We start from the raw sequence: 13769 nt of genomic DNA on the forward strand, positions 1-13769 counted from the left end.
AAAATGAGATACACATATTATTACTGAAAATCATAGGACATTCAGGCTTGTTCTTTTATTTTTTGTTTACAAATCCTATCAAAGTATTCCACTCCCATTTCCTGGTTATTTTTTGAAAGAGAAAAACTCAAATTGCATTAATGAAATTTAGTTGCTTTGTTGTTGAATCTGCATTGTTCCAATGAATGGATGCATATCTATGGCTTCATCTGGTCTACAAAACTTGACCCACAAATTATAGTAAGCCAAAGCCAACCAAATAGTATTATGGGACAGCATGGGTTTAGAAACTGTCAGATCTAATATTTAGATGCCAGTTATCAAATCTGTCACTTCCTAAACCTGTGCTAAGTTATAAATGCAATTTGGTTGATTTTGACTTAATGCAATGTGTTATTCATTTATCTGTCACATTAACATGGCCACCTATCTCACAGACAAATGCCTCTGGGCAATATACAACAAGTTATTACAGTTTAAGTCATGATTTATGGTTTGATATTAAAAGAAAAGCAAAATGCATATTATTTTGAAATCTTGCTATGTTAATTAATTCCAGAAATAATAAAAAGAATAAAGGACCCTAAGTCTTCTGTTCCACTGCGACCCTCTCTTTCAGTAGACAAATGCAATCGCAAGGTAACTGAACTTCTGAAGGCATGTTGGGATGAAAATCCAGAAAAGAGGCCAATGTTCTCTGAGATAAAGACAGCACTAAGAGATGCCAGCCCTGATGGGTAAATTTTCTCTTGAAGCTAAAGTACCTCTGCTCACTATTATTCTTTATTTGATACTGATGATCTTTCAAATCTTAAAGTGTTGGTTTCTTAATAAAGATACCAAATACATAATAAAAGAAGGATATCTAGGTCAGCATTCTTACATGCTTGCCGCCCCTAAACTAAGAAATGGGGTTATTTGTAAAGAAGAATACAAAAGTTTATTATTTTTATTTTATTTAAATGATTATTCAGTAGTTTTGTAACCAGTAGTGTTCTAATATTGAAAGAGTCTATCTAAAAATGGCTGTACATGTAAATATCCATTATTGATCATTATTAATCAGTACATCATAATAATAATTAATAATGAATATTTAATCATGGATATATAGCCATCTTTGGACACACTCTTTTGATAATGGCAACCCAATCCAGTATCCTTGCTAAGGAAATTCCATGGACAGTACCAAAAGGCTAAACAATATGATGCTTGAAGATGAGCCTCTTAGGTCAGAAGGTGTACACAACAAACATGAATTTGGGCAATTTTATAAGCTATTATCTGATCTTTAGGTTGGTAAGCTATTGAAAAAAAGTATCATCAATACGTTTAGTTAAAACTACTAGAGAGTTGCAGTAGTTTTAATTAGTTATTGTTGTGGTTATCAGGGCACTTTTAATCTTCAATAATCATACAGAATAAAGAGATTTTTAATGAATAGAAGTTCAGTAGCAATAGCACATTCTCCTGCATGATACTTTCATAGAATTGTAAAGTAAGTTTCATTCAATATTTGCTTTTTGAACACTTCTAAAAGCCATTTCAGTATCTTAGACAACATGGTTAATAAACTGGAAAAATATGCAAATCATCTGGAAGAAGTAGTTGAAGCAAGAACGACCCTATTATTGGCAGAAAAAAAGAAAACTGAAACGCTTTTATCAGCCATGCTACCTAGGTAAGGGAAAGCTTTCATATATTTTTTTCTCCTTTATTTCTGAGTAGATTGTCTACCTGTTTTCATCCTGCACAATAGGTCTAGCCCCAAGCTAAATTGACTCTCAATGTCTTGTAGAGTGTTTTTGTTACAATTCCAGTTCTTTTCTCTTTAATAATTAAAAAGTATAGATCACAGAGCAATCTTTACCCGGAGGTCTGAAGGGCATGAGGATGAATGTAAGAACAAATGCATTGGTAGACATCATCTTTTCCCCTGAAGAGTATCCTATTCTTAGTATATTCATTTGCTATAAACTTTTATTTGGCTTTTCCATTTAAACTAAAGCATTCTAATTGGTAGGAACAGTACTAGAATTTTCCACAAATAAAATTGCAAAGTAAGAACAAACTATGATTTGGGATTTTAGAGCTGGATCTAAATTAAATTGATTGTATTTATGGTCCACTGAAAGTAAGAAAATTAGTTCAGTTACTACCGAAATCACATCAATTCCACTAGAACATGAAACAATTTGGATATATCTTTATAATGAAAGTCTGCTTTGTGCAAAATACATTGCAACAGAATTAGACAATGCTTACTTAGATATTAGAAATGAAAGTTTCCCATCATTCCTAGGAAAAAAGAGACATAAATATGCAAAATGTTTCAATGCATAGGTTATTTTTGTTTACTGATTTGGCAATATGTCAGAATGGAGCTCCCATACCTTTGATTATTAAGAATTAAATGCCCCTAGAATGAAGTCTCAAGATATCTTGGAATAAGGCAATGATAGTGGCAACTGACTTACAAAAGGGAAAAGGTAATTCTAATATTTCATCCTTTTTTTAAAGAATCTAGATATTCATGGCTCAAAATTAATCTTATTAAATCTGAATCTGAACCTATCAAAGGTCATTCATCCATGCTGCTGTTCAGCAGTTTGCTCTCCTGTATAGTAAACACTAGATTATTTAAAAATTTTCAACCAAGATCTCCAGTGAATTGTGATCTGTATCTTTTTCTAGAAAAGGATGAGCAACTCAAAGCACACAATTTCCTTTCATGTAGTCCTTGGTCTAATTTCAATGTCTCCTACAAATATTTTGATTTGCTGCTCTCAAAAATCTATTGAATGAGAACAAAGAGAAGGGAGAAAAAGAAAAAAAATGCATAAAGAGCAAGAGAATAGACCTACCCACATTTAGTTTGGCTTCCTCCAACATTCTGCTCGGTTAATGTTTACCTAGTTCTGAAAATACCCAGCCTGGGAACAGCATTGGCAGTTAAGCAAACTAAGACCATATGTACTGTGATCCTGCTACAGTAATATACCAACGTCCCCTCAACCTCTCCATACCCTTAAAATGGTTGCATTACAAAAGCAACCAATGATTTAAAAACCCCAAAACATTGCCACCACAATGGAGCATCCTTTGAGGCATCGTTTGAAAGTCAATTTGTAGCTAGTATGGCTGTGCTGGAACCTGATTGTTTCTTTCCAATAAACCTCATTTAGGTTAATTTATCAGATTTGCAGGTGAAAATCCTGACTTTTGCAGTACACACATTTTGAAACAACATTATTGCTGTATATTGTAAAGCTATGTCTCAATCACATATTGTGGTAAATAACTCTAATCTTGAAGAATCAAGAACTATCTTATTATAGGAATGATAAGCTGCATATAACTTGCATGCTTTTATTTTAAGAGTATTGAATAGAGGCAGAAGTTATCTCTCATTCATTTATGTTCCAGTTTTATAGGAGAACAACTTGTTGCTGGAAGATCAGTGGAACCTGAAAGCTTTGAATCAGTCTCCATCTTCTTCTCAGATATCGTTGGCTTCACTAAGTTATGCTCCTTCAGCTCCCCCCTGCAAGTCGTCACTCTCCTCAATGACCTTTATAGCCTATTTGATAATATCATTCAAATATATGATGTCTATAAGGTAGGGAAAATTTTCTCCAATAAAGGATATTTGCATCATTCCTCTCAGTAGCCATGAAAAAATATCCACAATTTTCCATATATCATTATCTTTATTTGAAAACTTTATCTGAGTTTTACAAGTGCAAATGATAACTTTTTTGGTTTCTAGGTTGAAACTATTGGAGATGCCTATATGGTGGCTAGTGGGCTGCCCATTCCCAATGGGGCAAAACATGTTGAAGAAATCGCTACTATGTCTTTGCACTTTCTCAGTGCAATTATATCATTCAAAATCAGGCACTTGCCTAATGAGAAATTGAGGGTGCGAATTGGAATTCATACAGGTGAATAGCATAAATCTCTTTGGACTTTCAGATCTTAACTGAATTGACCTTTTATGGAAATGAATTTAGCATATTACATACTGCTCATTGGCACAGAATCAGCAAACACTTGCAATTTATTATTCTTCCTGATTTATTTCAGATAAACTGAGTTGAAAGTGTCCTTTAGACTTAAGCCTATATATCCCCCCATTGCAAAATTTCCTTTAAGATAGGGATCTTTGCTGAACTAAGAAGAATTTCTTCTTTTATTGGTTATAATTCATTATCAATCTCTCAGGATGTTTGTTTTATAGGATATGAAATGATACAGTATAAAAATTCATTGCCTTTATTTTTTCTGTGTTTGAGAGAGACATTACAACTTTTAAGTCAATCCTAGATCCCATCCTGAGATATGTGTTCGTGTTCCAAGTGGTCACAATATGAAATGAGTTAGAACATTATATTTGGTGCTTGAGAATTAATCTGGTCACTTATGTCTGATTCTATTATATTCTGTTCTATTCTATTCTAGTATGGAAATCATATATATCATATTAAGTAATGGTTTAACTACTTTATAATGAACTGAAGTTGGCTATAATCCATGCTTTATTAACTGCAATGGTTGTATTCACATAACAAACCAAAAATCAAAGAAGCCATAATATGTTTTTGTATAATGTGTCAACCAGTCACTGGCTGAGGGATGGTAGTGAGGAATGGTAGTTCTTCTTGCCATACTACTTCCAGATGTCTGTTGTGATCCTCTATATCACGGGTGCCAAACTCATGATGTCACATTGTCATCACATGATGTATCTCAACTTTCCCCTTCACTAAACCGGGGGTAGGCGTGGCCAGCGCATGACGCATCCAGCCCACAGGCTGTGAGTTTGACATACCTGCTCTATATATTCAGAGGAAGAATGGTGTCAGGCTTGGAACCCTGACAAATTGAACTCTACATGTTCAAATCTGTGTACAAATCTCGCAGGAATAATCTCCATGATACATAACCAGAATGTTGTGATTATGTCTATCTGATGCTATAATATTAACGATATAATTATTTATAATTATGCACCGTGTCCCTATATGCACTATAGGGACGTGGTGGCTCAGTGGCTAAGATGCTGAGCTTGTCAATTGAAAGGTCAGCAGCTCAGCTGTTCGAATCCCTAGGGCAGTGTAACGAGGTGAGCCCCCATTACTTGTCCCAGCTTCTGCCAACCTAGCAGTTTGAAAGCATGTAAAAAATGCAAGTAGAAAAAATAGGGACCACCTTTGGTGGGAAGGTAACAGTGTTCCATGCGCCTTTGGCATTGAGTCATGCCAGCCACATGACCATGGAGATGTCTTCGGACAGCGCTGGCTCTTCGGCTTTGAAATTGGGATGAGCACCGCCCCCTAGAGTCAGGAACGACTAGAAAATATGTGCGAGGGGAATCTTTACCTTTACTTTATATGCACTATTTCATCCATGTGCTATGTTACCAAAACAATTTTACTAGTATTATATAGGGAATGCATTGGGACATTCTTTGCATTATACTTGCCTGAACTATTCACATATTTTTTTCAAAAAAGAGTTAGCTTTTGACCAAAATAAATGTTATCTTCTGCTGGGAAAACAAGAAATTAGATTAAATGGATCTTTAATTGGATTCCAGTTGACTCATATTTAGGCCAGCATAGTAGCTACGTAGTAGCTGACCATAGTGTAAAGATGGTTAACCTGATCCATGTTCTTAAGCATAGTTTTATACAACTTTGGCTGTTATATTTAGAAAAATTATTTCTTCAATAAATACTTTAGAAATAAGAGCATTCTGCAGAATAGGAAAGCCACTATAGTTGGGAAAACAATATATATATAAAAACTACTTATATCAATATTCATTTCAGATGTCCTAAAATTGAAATTTTATTTCTACATTTCAGTAAGAAATAAAGCATGACAGAATCTTGTATGCCTTTTATGTGTGGCTGAAGTAATTTTTAATATTTGTCGTTCCAGGTCCTGTTGTTGCAGGAGTAGTAGGCATCACAAGGCCACGCTATTGTCTTTTTGGAGACTCTGTGAACACAGCCTCACGGATGGAAAGCACCAGCTTACGTATGTTATCATTTCTTAGAGACAAAATAAAAGGCTGATTTAAACCATATATATACCATTTTATTATTGCATCCTGTTGTCAGACAGTGCAAAGTAGTCTACAGGTGTATAAATGGATGGCAGTAAAGCTAATTATAAGATTCTTATACTGCTGAGAAGTTGCAGAGAAAGAATATTATTTTTATGCTCAGGTAGTGTCATCCATCCCATTTATTTAATTAGCAAAGAAAGACCCCTGCTTCATTTTTTCCCCAAGAGTATACTTTACTGAGAACAAAGAGATTACAAATTAGAGCAGGCAGAGTTTGTCGGCTTGGTGTGAAAGCAATGCAATTAACTTTCCCTTTCTCCCTGGTCATTCCCCGCCCACCAATTATCAATGTCCAATTAAACATTCTCAGGTTCTTTTAGAAACGGATCCTGAATTTGCGCTTTCCCCATCTCTGCAGTCCTTTTGCTGACCTCGTGCTTGTTTGGTGTTCCTCAGAATCAGGGCTGACTCTGCTTCAACCCCCCCCCCACCTTCCAAACACCCACCTTCCAATCTCTACCCCTCCTGCCATTGCTTATGTCAAGCTGCCAAAAGATGCAGCAGAGTGACAGCTATGACAGATAGAGAAAGCATCCGGTTACTCATTATTAGAAAAAAGAGAAAGGTTTCAGATTAATTCTTAAATATGAAGACCACCTGAATTGCAATCAGCTTGATCCTAATTTGTAATTAAGAGTTAATAGATAGGGGGAAATGTTGTTAAACAAAACTGTTTAAAGTAGAATACTTTCAAACATTTTTCATTAGTGCACCTCCAGGGAAGCTGTGGCAGATTGAAGATAGGGATAAATTACGGAAGTTTGTATTTGTCTTAAAGGAGAGGGAATAATTTCTTTATATACGTTTTTTTCTGTATTATTATTTTCTTTTTCTATGTACTTTTTCCTTTTTTTTGTATTTATAAGCTTTAATAAAAATACATACTAGCTGTCTCCTTTCTTAGCTCTGCAAATCCATGTTTCTAATACCACAGCAAATGCTCTTCAAAGAATTGGTGGTTATAACTTGCAAGAAAGAGGAACTATAAGAATAAAGGTATGCCTTCCATAGAATCAAAGAATATTCTAGCTGAAAAGAGGGGAATGGGTTAGAAGAATAAATTATTAAAAGGAGATTTAGCAAGCCAGAATGCAATATACTCTAGCTTATCCCCCCCATAGTTAAATATTATGCGGAAAGCTTTTGACAGTGTGTAATTTTGCAATACTATTAAACTTCAGCTTTCATCAGAGCTAGTCAGCATTGCTAAAACTATGAAAGACAATGGGAACTGCAGCAATACTGAAAATATTTCTTATTGCCCATCCCTATCTCAGGGCTTTGACATTACAACCATTTGTTGATTGAACATTACAATTATGCCTTTTCAGTACAAAAACATGCATGTATCCAAATTGATGAGCTTTGTTTGAAAAGTTTTCATTAATTCTAGCTTGGTTCTTTGGTTCTTTAATGTAGCTTAGAAATCTGGGTCAAAGTCAACTACGAACTAGGTTTGACCCACTTTAGTATTTTTATGAAATCAGACAAAGATCGCCAGATATTGACACTTCGTTGGACCATTTAAGCAAGGAAGATCCAAAATAAATGTTAGAGAAATGATTGTAAATCTGAAATATTGGATAGCTTTTCAGAAGCAGTTTTCCTATGAAGAAAGATTGGGATAGTGAAAAGTGGCAGACCCAGGATTCCGTTTTTTTCCATTTCTTCTTCATTACCTTTGCTTGAAGGAATACTTTTAATCATGCTAAAAGCTAATCCTTTCTAAAAAGCTGGCAGTCTTCTAGGCCAAGAATCCCCAATCCCCAGGCTATGGCCCACTACTGCCGCGGCCTATTTGGAATTTGGAATTGAGCCATGCAAGTAGCTGGCCAAAGAATGTGTGCACATGTGCAACTCAACTTGTGTGAGTGGCGGGCCAGAAGGCGCTCAAATGCATGTGCACTAGCCTGCTGCTCATGCGGCCAGTTCCCCTCTTTCCCCAGCTGGGCCAAGCCACAAAATTTGAGGTTCGCTGTTTTTTTCCAATATTCTGACATTATAAGTATTAATATCTACCATATATGAATAGCTTTGCTTTTGATGTTATGTAAAAGAGCTATGCTATGTTATGTTTTTGTTGATTGCTAGGGTAAAGGACAGCAAAGGACTTTTTGGCTGAAAGGAAAAGCTGGATTCGACATGCCACTACCAGATTTCAACAGCAAGTTTCAACCACAGGTGAAGGGAAATGAAGAGGCAGAATCTGTAGCTAAGGACTTTACTTGATCTAAACGTATCAACTGAATGTGATCTCCTAGTACTTAGACATTTAGTAAAAACACTTGTCTTTCTCCAAGTTGTTAACTGTTAATTTAATTTTAATGTTTGACATTTATCTGTATTTAATTTGCATTGCTGTTTAACCTATAGTTTGGATACTTTATATTATAAACTATCTTAATTGTCAAACTGGTAGAAAGAAATATATCTAATAGATTTTATTCAAAGAAGGTGCTTTGATGTAGATGGGAGCATAAGCATAATATCTATCTGGAGCTCAGTAAAGTAGCTGTGTCTTTTTCTGTGTTCACGCAGATGCCTTCTGCAGTTACTGTACATGAGTTAAAAAAAAACCAAAACCATGTCTGATTTAAACACTTGTAGGCTTTATGACCTACATTTGCTTCAAACTTTGAGGTATCATTGGGGAATAATATCTGAAACACAGCACAGTCCTTCTAAATAGTAATATCATATTAATTGATTCTTCATAGTCACATTGCTACCTTTTGGACACAGAACCCAAAACAAGTATAAGGCTTCTTTTCTTCCATAGGGCTAGAGCTTTTTTAGGCACTTATAAGTTTACTATCTTCTAGAATTCACATTAGTTCCAAACCTAAAGTTTACATTATCAAAGAATTGACCCATAAATCACATTTAAATTAAAGAGAAATTTTATTTATTTATTTTTATTTTATTTATTTTGTCAAACACGTATTAGATAACAGATATAGATATAAACATGGTTATTAATACATGAAATGGTTACGAATAAAAGGGAACATTAGGACAGGGATGGTAGGCTTGTTGGTGCGCTTATGCATGCCCCTTATAGACCTTACATTCTTAGGAATGGGGTGAGGTCAACAGTACACAGTCTAGGGTTAAAGTTTTGGGGGCTTGGGGAAGAAACCAGAGAGTTAGGTAGTGTATTCCAAGCATTGACCATTCTGTTGCTGAAGTCATATTTCCTGCAATCTAGTTTGGTGCGGTTTACCTTAAGTTTGTATCTATTGTGTGCTCGTGTATTGTTGTGGTTGAAGCTGAAGTAGTTATTGACAGGTAGGACATTGTAGTGGATAATTTTATGTACTACGCTTAGATCAGAAATATCCAATAACGAATTATCTATAATAATAATAAGAACAACAGTAGCTACAAAATACCAATGGGCAATTAGGAGGATATTTTTCCCTTACCTTAAATTCCTCTTTTTATCCACTGTTATTATTTCTGTATAAATGTATTACAAGAGAACTATCAAAAAGCCTCCTATTACTTATTGATAGTATATAAAATAATAATATATAATATGTGTATATGCACAACATATTTCTTGTGGGTTTTTTGCTTTATGCATATATATTGTATATATTCTCTGTTTTTACCCTAGTATAACAAATGGCATAATGCCCTGCATATTGTCTGTGAAAACGTTTTTGTATTTTTTTAAAAATATATGTCTAGCAAAATGCACGACTAAGGAAATAGTCTAGTGAATATCATCAGACACTATGTAACATATTGGAACAGAAGCAAGCATTCCTTGAGGATCAACAATATCTACTTAGAAATAATTTTTTTGAAATGTGTGTTTTATTGCATAGTACAGATACCAGTTCAGAATAGAATTTGAATTAGAAACAAAGCAATGGAAGATGAAGTAGAAAAATCTAAAGCTAATTATCCCACAAGGGTGCTTTCTCCAAAAGGCAATAGCACTTTTTTGGTTTGTTTGAAACATTTTGCTTGTCATCCAAGAAGCTTCTTGAGGACATCTTATGGACAATCATGACCTGGGTGGTTGAGAACCTCCACAGACATAAAACTAATTATCTTTATTATTATTATTTTTTTAAAAAGATAAAATATAAATATTATTTCTGGATTCTTTTAAAATATCTCACTGAAGTTTTGTTTAAAGAAAAGCATGGTCATTTCAGTATATTAACATACATTCTTCCTGTTTCATTGTTCATGTTATATTGCCATAAGAATATAAATTGTTTCAGGTGTTATGGTTCTAGTATTCTAAAAAATATACCAGCTAGTTCATTTTATAGTAAATCTATGATTGATTTTAAAAATGGCATATTCATTTGTCTAATATAATTATTAAATGTGGATAAAACACATGAATCAAAATGATGGTTTTCTTAATATTTTTATTTTCATTTGTCCATCTTTAAAAAGTTTATATTGTAGTTTGTATATTAGTTCAGAAAAGTCATATTGAAAATAATACAAATTTATAATGGGCTTGTGTAATTATTTCCTTTTATGTTCTAAACAATATGTATATTCTCTTGACTGATACTGTTTTAATAAATGGGTTTAATGTATATTTTTCAACTCATCAGTTACATCCCAATAAAGTGCTCACTGAGTATAAAGTTTAAGGAATATTCTAGGTGTTGCAAGCTTTCATTCAACTTTAAATGTTAAACTTCAATGACTTTCTTAGGTGATTATTTCTAAAAGCTGATGATGGTGGTCCTAACGGGAAATGCAACTTGGAACAGAAGACCTACTTATTCACCAAGTGTTATATATTCAATTATTACTGGTACCCTCAGGAAGACTACAATACAAACATTGTGTATTTTCTATGAAGCTTCTATGGGCATCATGGTTTCATTAATCTGAAGGTAGATAGGAACCGTGTCTTTACGTTTTGTTGTCATTTGTTGTATGAACCTAGTAATTATGGTCTGTAAACCATGGTTTATGGCTTAATAAGATATGTGAATCCAGTCAGTGTACTCAGTACAAATATACTTTACTCAATAATGGACAGTAGTCTTGGTTGCACACAAGGCTTCACTAACATGATATGCAGAAGCTAAGACCCAGTTATAGTATAAAACTGGTGTACATTGATTTTTATTGAAAATTACTAGGTACCTTAAGGCAGGGGTGAAATCCAGCAGGTTCTGGACAACCGGTAGCGGAAATTTTGAGCAGTTCGGAGAACTGGTAGCAGAAATTTTGAGTACTGGCCCCAGAGAAGGGTGGGAATGGAGATTTTGCAGTATCCTTCCCCTGCCATGCCCACCAAGTCACGCCCATCAAGCTACACCATGCCCACCAAGCCACGCCCACAGAACCGGTAGTAAAAAAAATTGGATTTTACCACTGCCTTGAAAAAAAATTGGATTTTACCACTGCCTTGAAGTAAGAACAGCTATATTCCAGGCTTTATTCTGCTAACCCAAATATTCTCTATTGCATTCTTTAACTGTACTAGCAATAACTATCTTAAAGTGATTTTCTTGCTAGTCCCAATATTCAAGAGATAGATGCTTGGTTCACGTAGTCAAAATTAAATAAAGAGTTACAATTTTGAAGGGGGCAAAATACATTTTTGTAGGAACAGAGAAGAACAATATAATAATTAACAGTTGAAGTTGGATCAGATATTATACTGAAACTACACAAATTCCAAATAACAGGAATAAATGGGAAATAACTGCAAAAGAAAGACAAACAGAAATAATATAAGTCATTTCAACTGTCACTGCACAGTCTCTACCACTCACATCTGTTTACGTTCTTGTATTTTCCAAATTATTGTAAAGATGTATTCCTCATTCATTTCAATATAGAGTCCAAGTAACTGTCAGGTCTGCTCCCTGAAGCTTTTGGTGCAAGATTTTTGGAAGTGGTTTGCCACTTCTTCCTTGTTTCCTCCTTACTAGGGTTGAGAGTGAGCAGCCCAAAGTCACCCAGTTGGTTTCTAAGATGGAAATAAAACTCGTAGTCTCTCAGTTTCTAGCTCAGGGCCTTAATCACTACTCCAAACTGGTTTTCATAGTGAAAGTATTCCTTATTTATTATTTAGTTTATTTATGCTAATGAAAAATATATATCCAGTGGTATCTAGGTTCTATGTGGAAGGCTATGGGAAATGTAGTAAGCCTGTTCTCTGGACAATATCTAGGAGCTGTTTCTCGCTCGCTCTTTGAAGGACTGCAAACGAGGCCATTTTTAAATGACCTGAAAAGATTACCAGAATAATCTTTTTTTGTTTTTATTTGTATTTTTTAAACACTTTATACAAAAAAAAAAATAGATGGCTTTGGGAAGTAAACATCTTCCATTTCCATACTTAACCTTCTCAAAAACCTTGTAAAATAACTGATTCCATTACAGTACTAACTTTCAGCACCGGAATGGATGTTTTTTGGTAGTGCAATTTCAGCCAATTTTCCAAAATGTCTAGGTGGAAGGTTACAGGTAGGAATTGAAGTCATTTGCAAGCCTATGGACACCTCCTGCCATTCCCCTGCAAATTCCCCTGAAACAAACAACCAGCAAAAAATATTGCCCATTTTATTCCCACATTTTGTGATGCAATCTCTTGAGTGGCATATAGCAATTTAAGAACAGCACTTTACAGCACTTTGTCAGTGGTTTACAATGTTGATGTATTGCCCCAACCAATCTGGGTCTTTATTTTACCGACCTCGGAAGGATGGATAGGGGCCTCTGTGGCTCAGACTGCTAAGACAGTCTGCTATTAACACAGCTGCTTGCAATTACTGCAGGTTCTAGTCCCACCAGGCCCAAGGGTGACTCAGCCTTCCATCCTTTATAAGGTAGGTAAAATGAGGACCCAGATTGTTGGGGGCAATAAGTTGACTTTGTATATAAATATACAAATAGCATGAAGTCTATTGCTAACATAGTGTAAGCCGCCCTGAGTTTTCGGAGGAGGGCGGGATATAAATGCAAATTTTAAAAAAAAAGGTTGAGTCAACCTCAAGCCCAGGGTTGAACTCCCAGCTGTGGGCAGAGTAAGCTTGAAATACTGCATTCTAACTACTTCACCACCAGAGGGCCTATGAATATGGATAATGGCTGCCCTCCTTTGCTGTCAGGAACATTTCCGATAAGACAGAAAAATTAGAATCTGATCAGGAATTTTAAATTATGTCTCATGACATGTCATGTCTTGCAGACATCTCCCTACCAAGATTCTGATGTTAACGGGTAAGAAAGAAGTGGTACCATATAAAATCCTTTCTAATTTTAATAAGTTTTACCTGAATATTTCTCCAGCTGTGAGAAATATTATGTAACGTAGAAAGTATATACAACAAAGCAATGTCCCTTGTGCTCTTAATATAAAACAACAGTCTTCATTTGTTATCTATTAGGACTGTTTAATATTTTAGTTTGAAAAGTTGCTTCACAATATGCAGCAATGTGAATCCACCATCTGATTAAAAGATCTGCACTTTTTCCCAAGATCTATCAACATATGTCAGTGACTCAGTGAAACAGGTATATAACCCAAGAAGTTGGCAGCTGGTGCCTGTAGGCTTCCACGTATGCTGAAGCAACTTTTCAGTTTCAAACTGAGGCATTACACAGCCTTATTATTTGCATAGTATTAGCTGGATTA

General features: G+C 34.9%; 1 protein-coding gene across 1 annotated transcript in view; it reads left to right on the forward strand.

The window, feature by feature from the left end:
- Positions 1 to 13358, forward strand: part of LOC131201293 (guanylate cyclase 2G-like) — a 68303-nt gene extending 54945 nt beyond the window's left edge. Inside the window, exons 15-23 of the mRNA XM_058189111.1 lie at positions 560 to 737; positions 1541 to 1681; positions 3427 to 3619; positions 3770 to 3944; positions 5947 to 6045; positions 7041 to 7132; positions 8228 to 8304; positions 12070 to 12181; positions 13323 to 13358. Of these exons, the coding sequence (XP_058045094.1) occupies positions 560 to 737; positions 1541 to 1681; positions 3427 to 3619; positions 3770 to 3944; positions 5947 to 6045; positions 7041 to 7132; positions 8228 to 8304; positions 12070 to 12181; positions 13323 to 13358 (1103 nt within the window). The remainder of the gene's footprint in view (positions 1 to 559; positions 738 to 1540; positions 1682 to 3426; positions 3620 to 3769; positions 3945 to 5946; positions 6046 to 7040; positions 7133 to 8227; positions 8305 to 12069; positions 12182 to 13322) is intronic.
- The last annotated feature ends 411 nt before the right edge of the window (positions 13359 to 13769 follow it).

Source organism: Ahaetulla prasina, chromosome 6, assembly GCF_028640845.1.
Source record: "Ahaetulla prasina isolate Xishuangbanna chromosome 6, ASM2864084v1, whole genome shotgun sequence".
Classification (NCBI taxonomy): domain Eukaryota; kingdom Metazoa; phylum Chordata; class Lepidosauria; order Squamata; family Colubridae; genus Ahaetulla; species Ahaetulla prasina.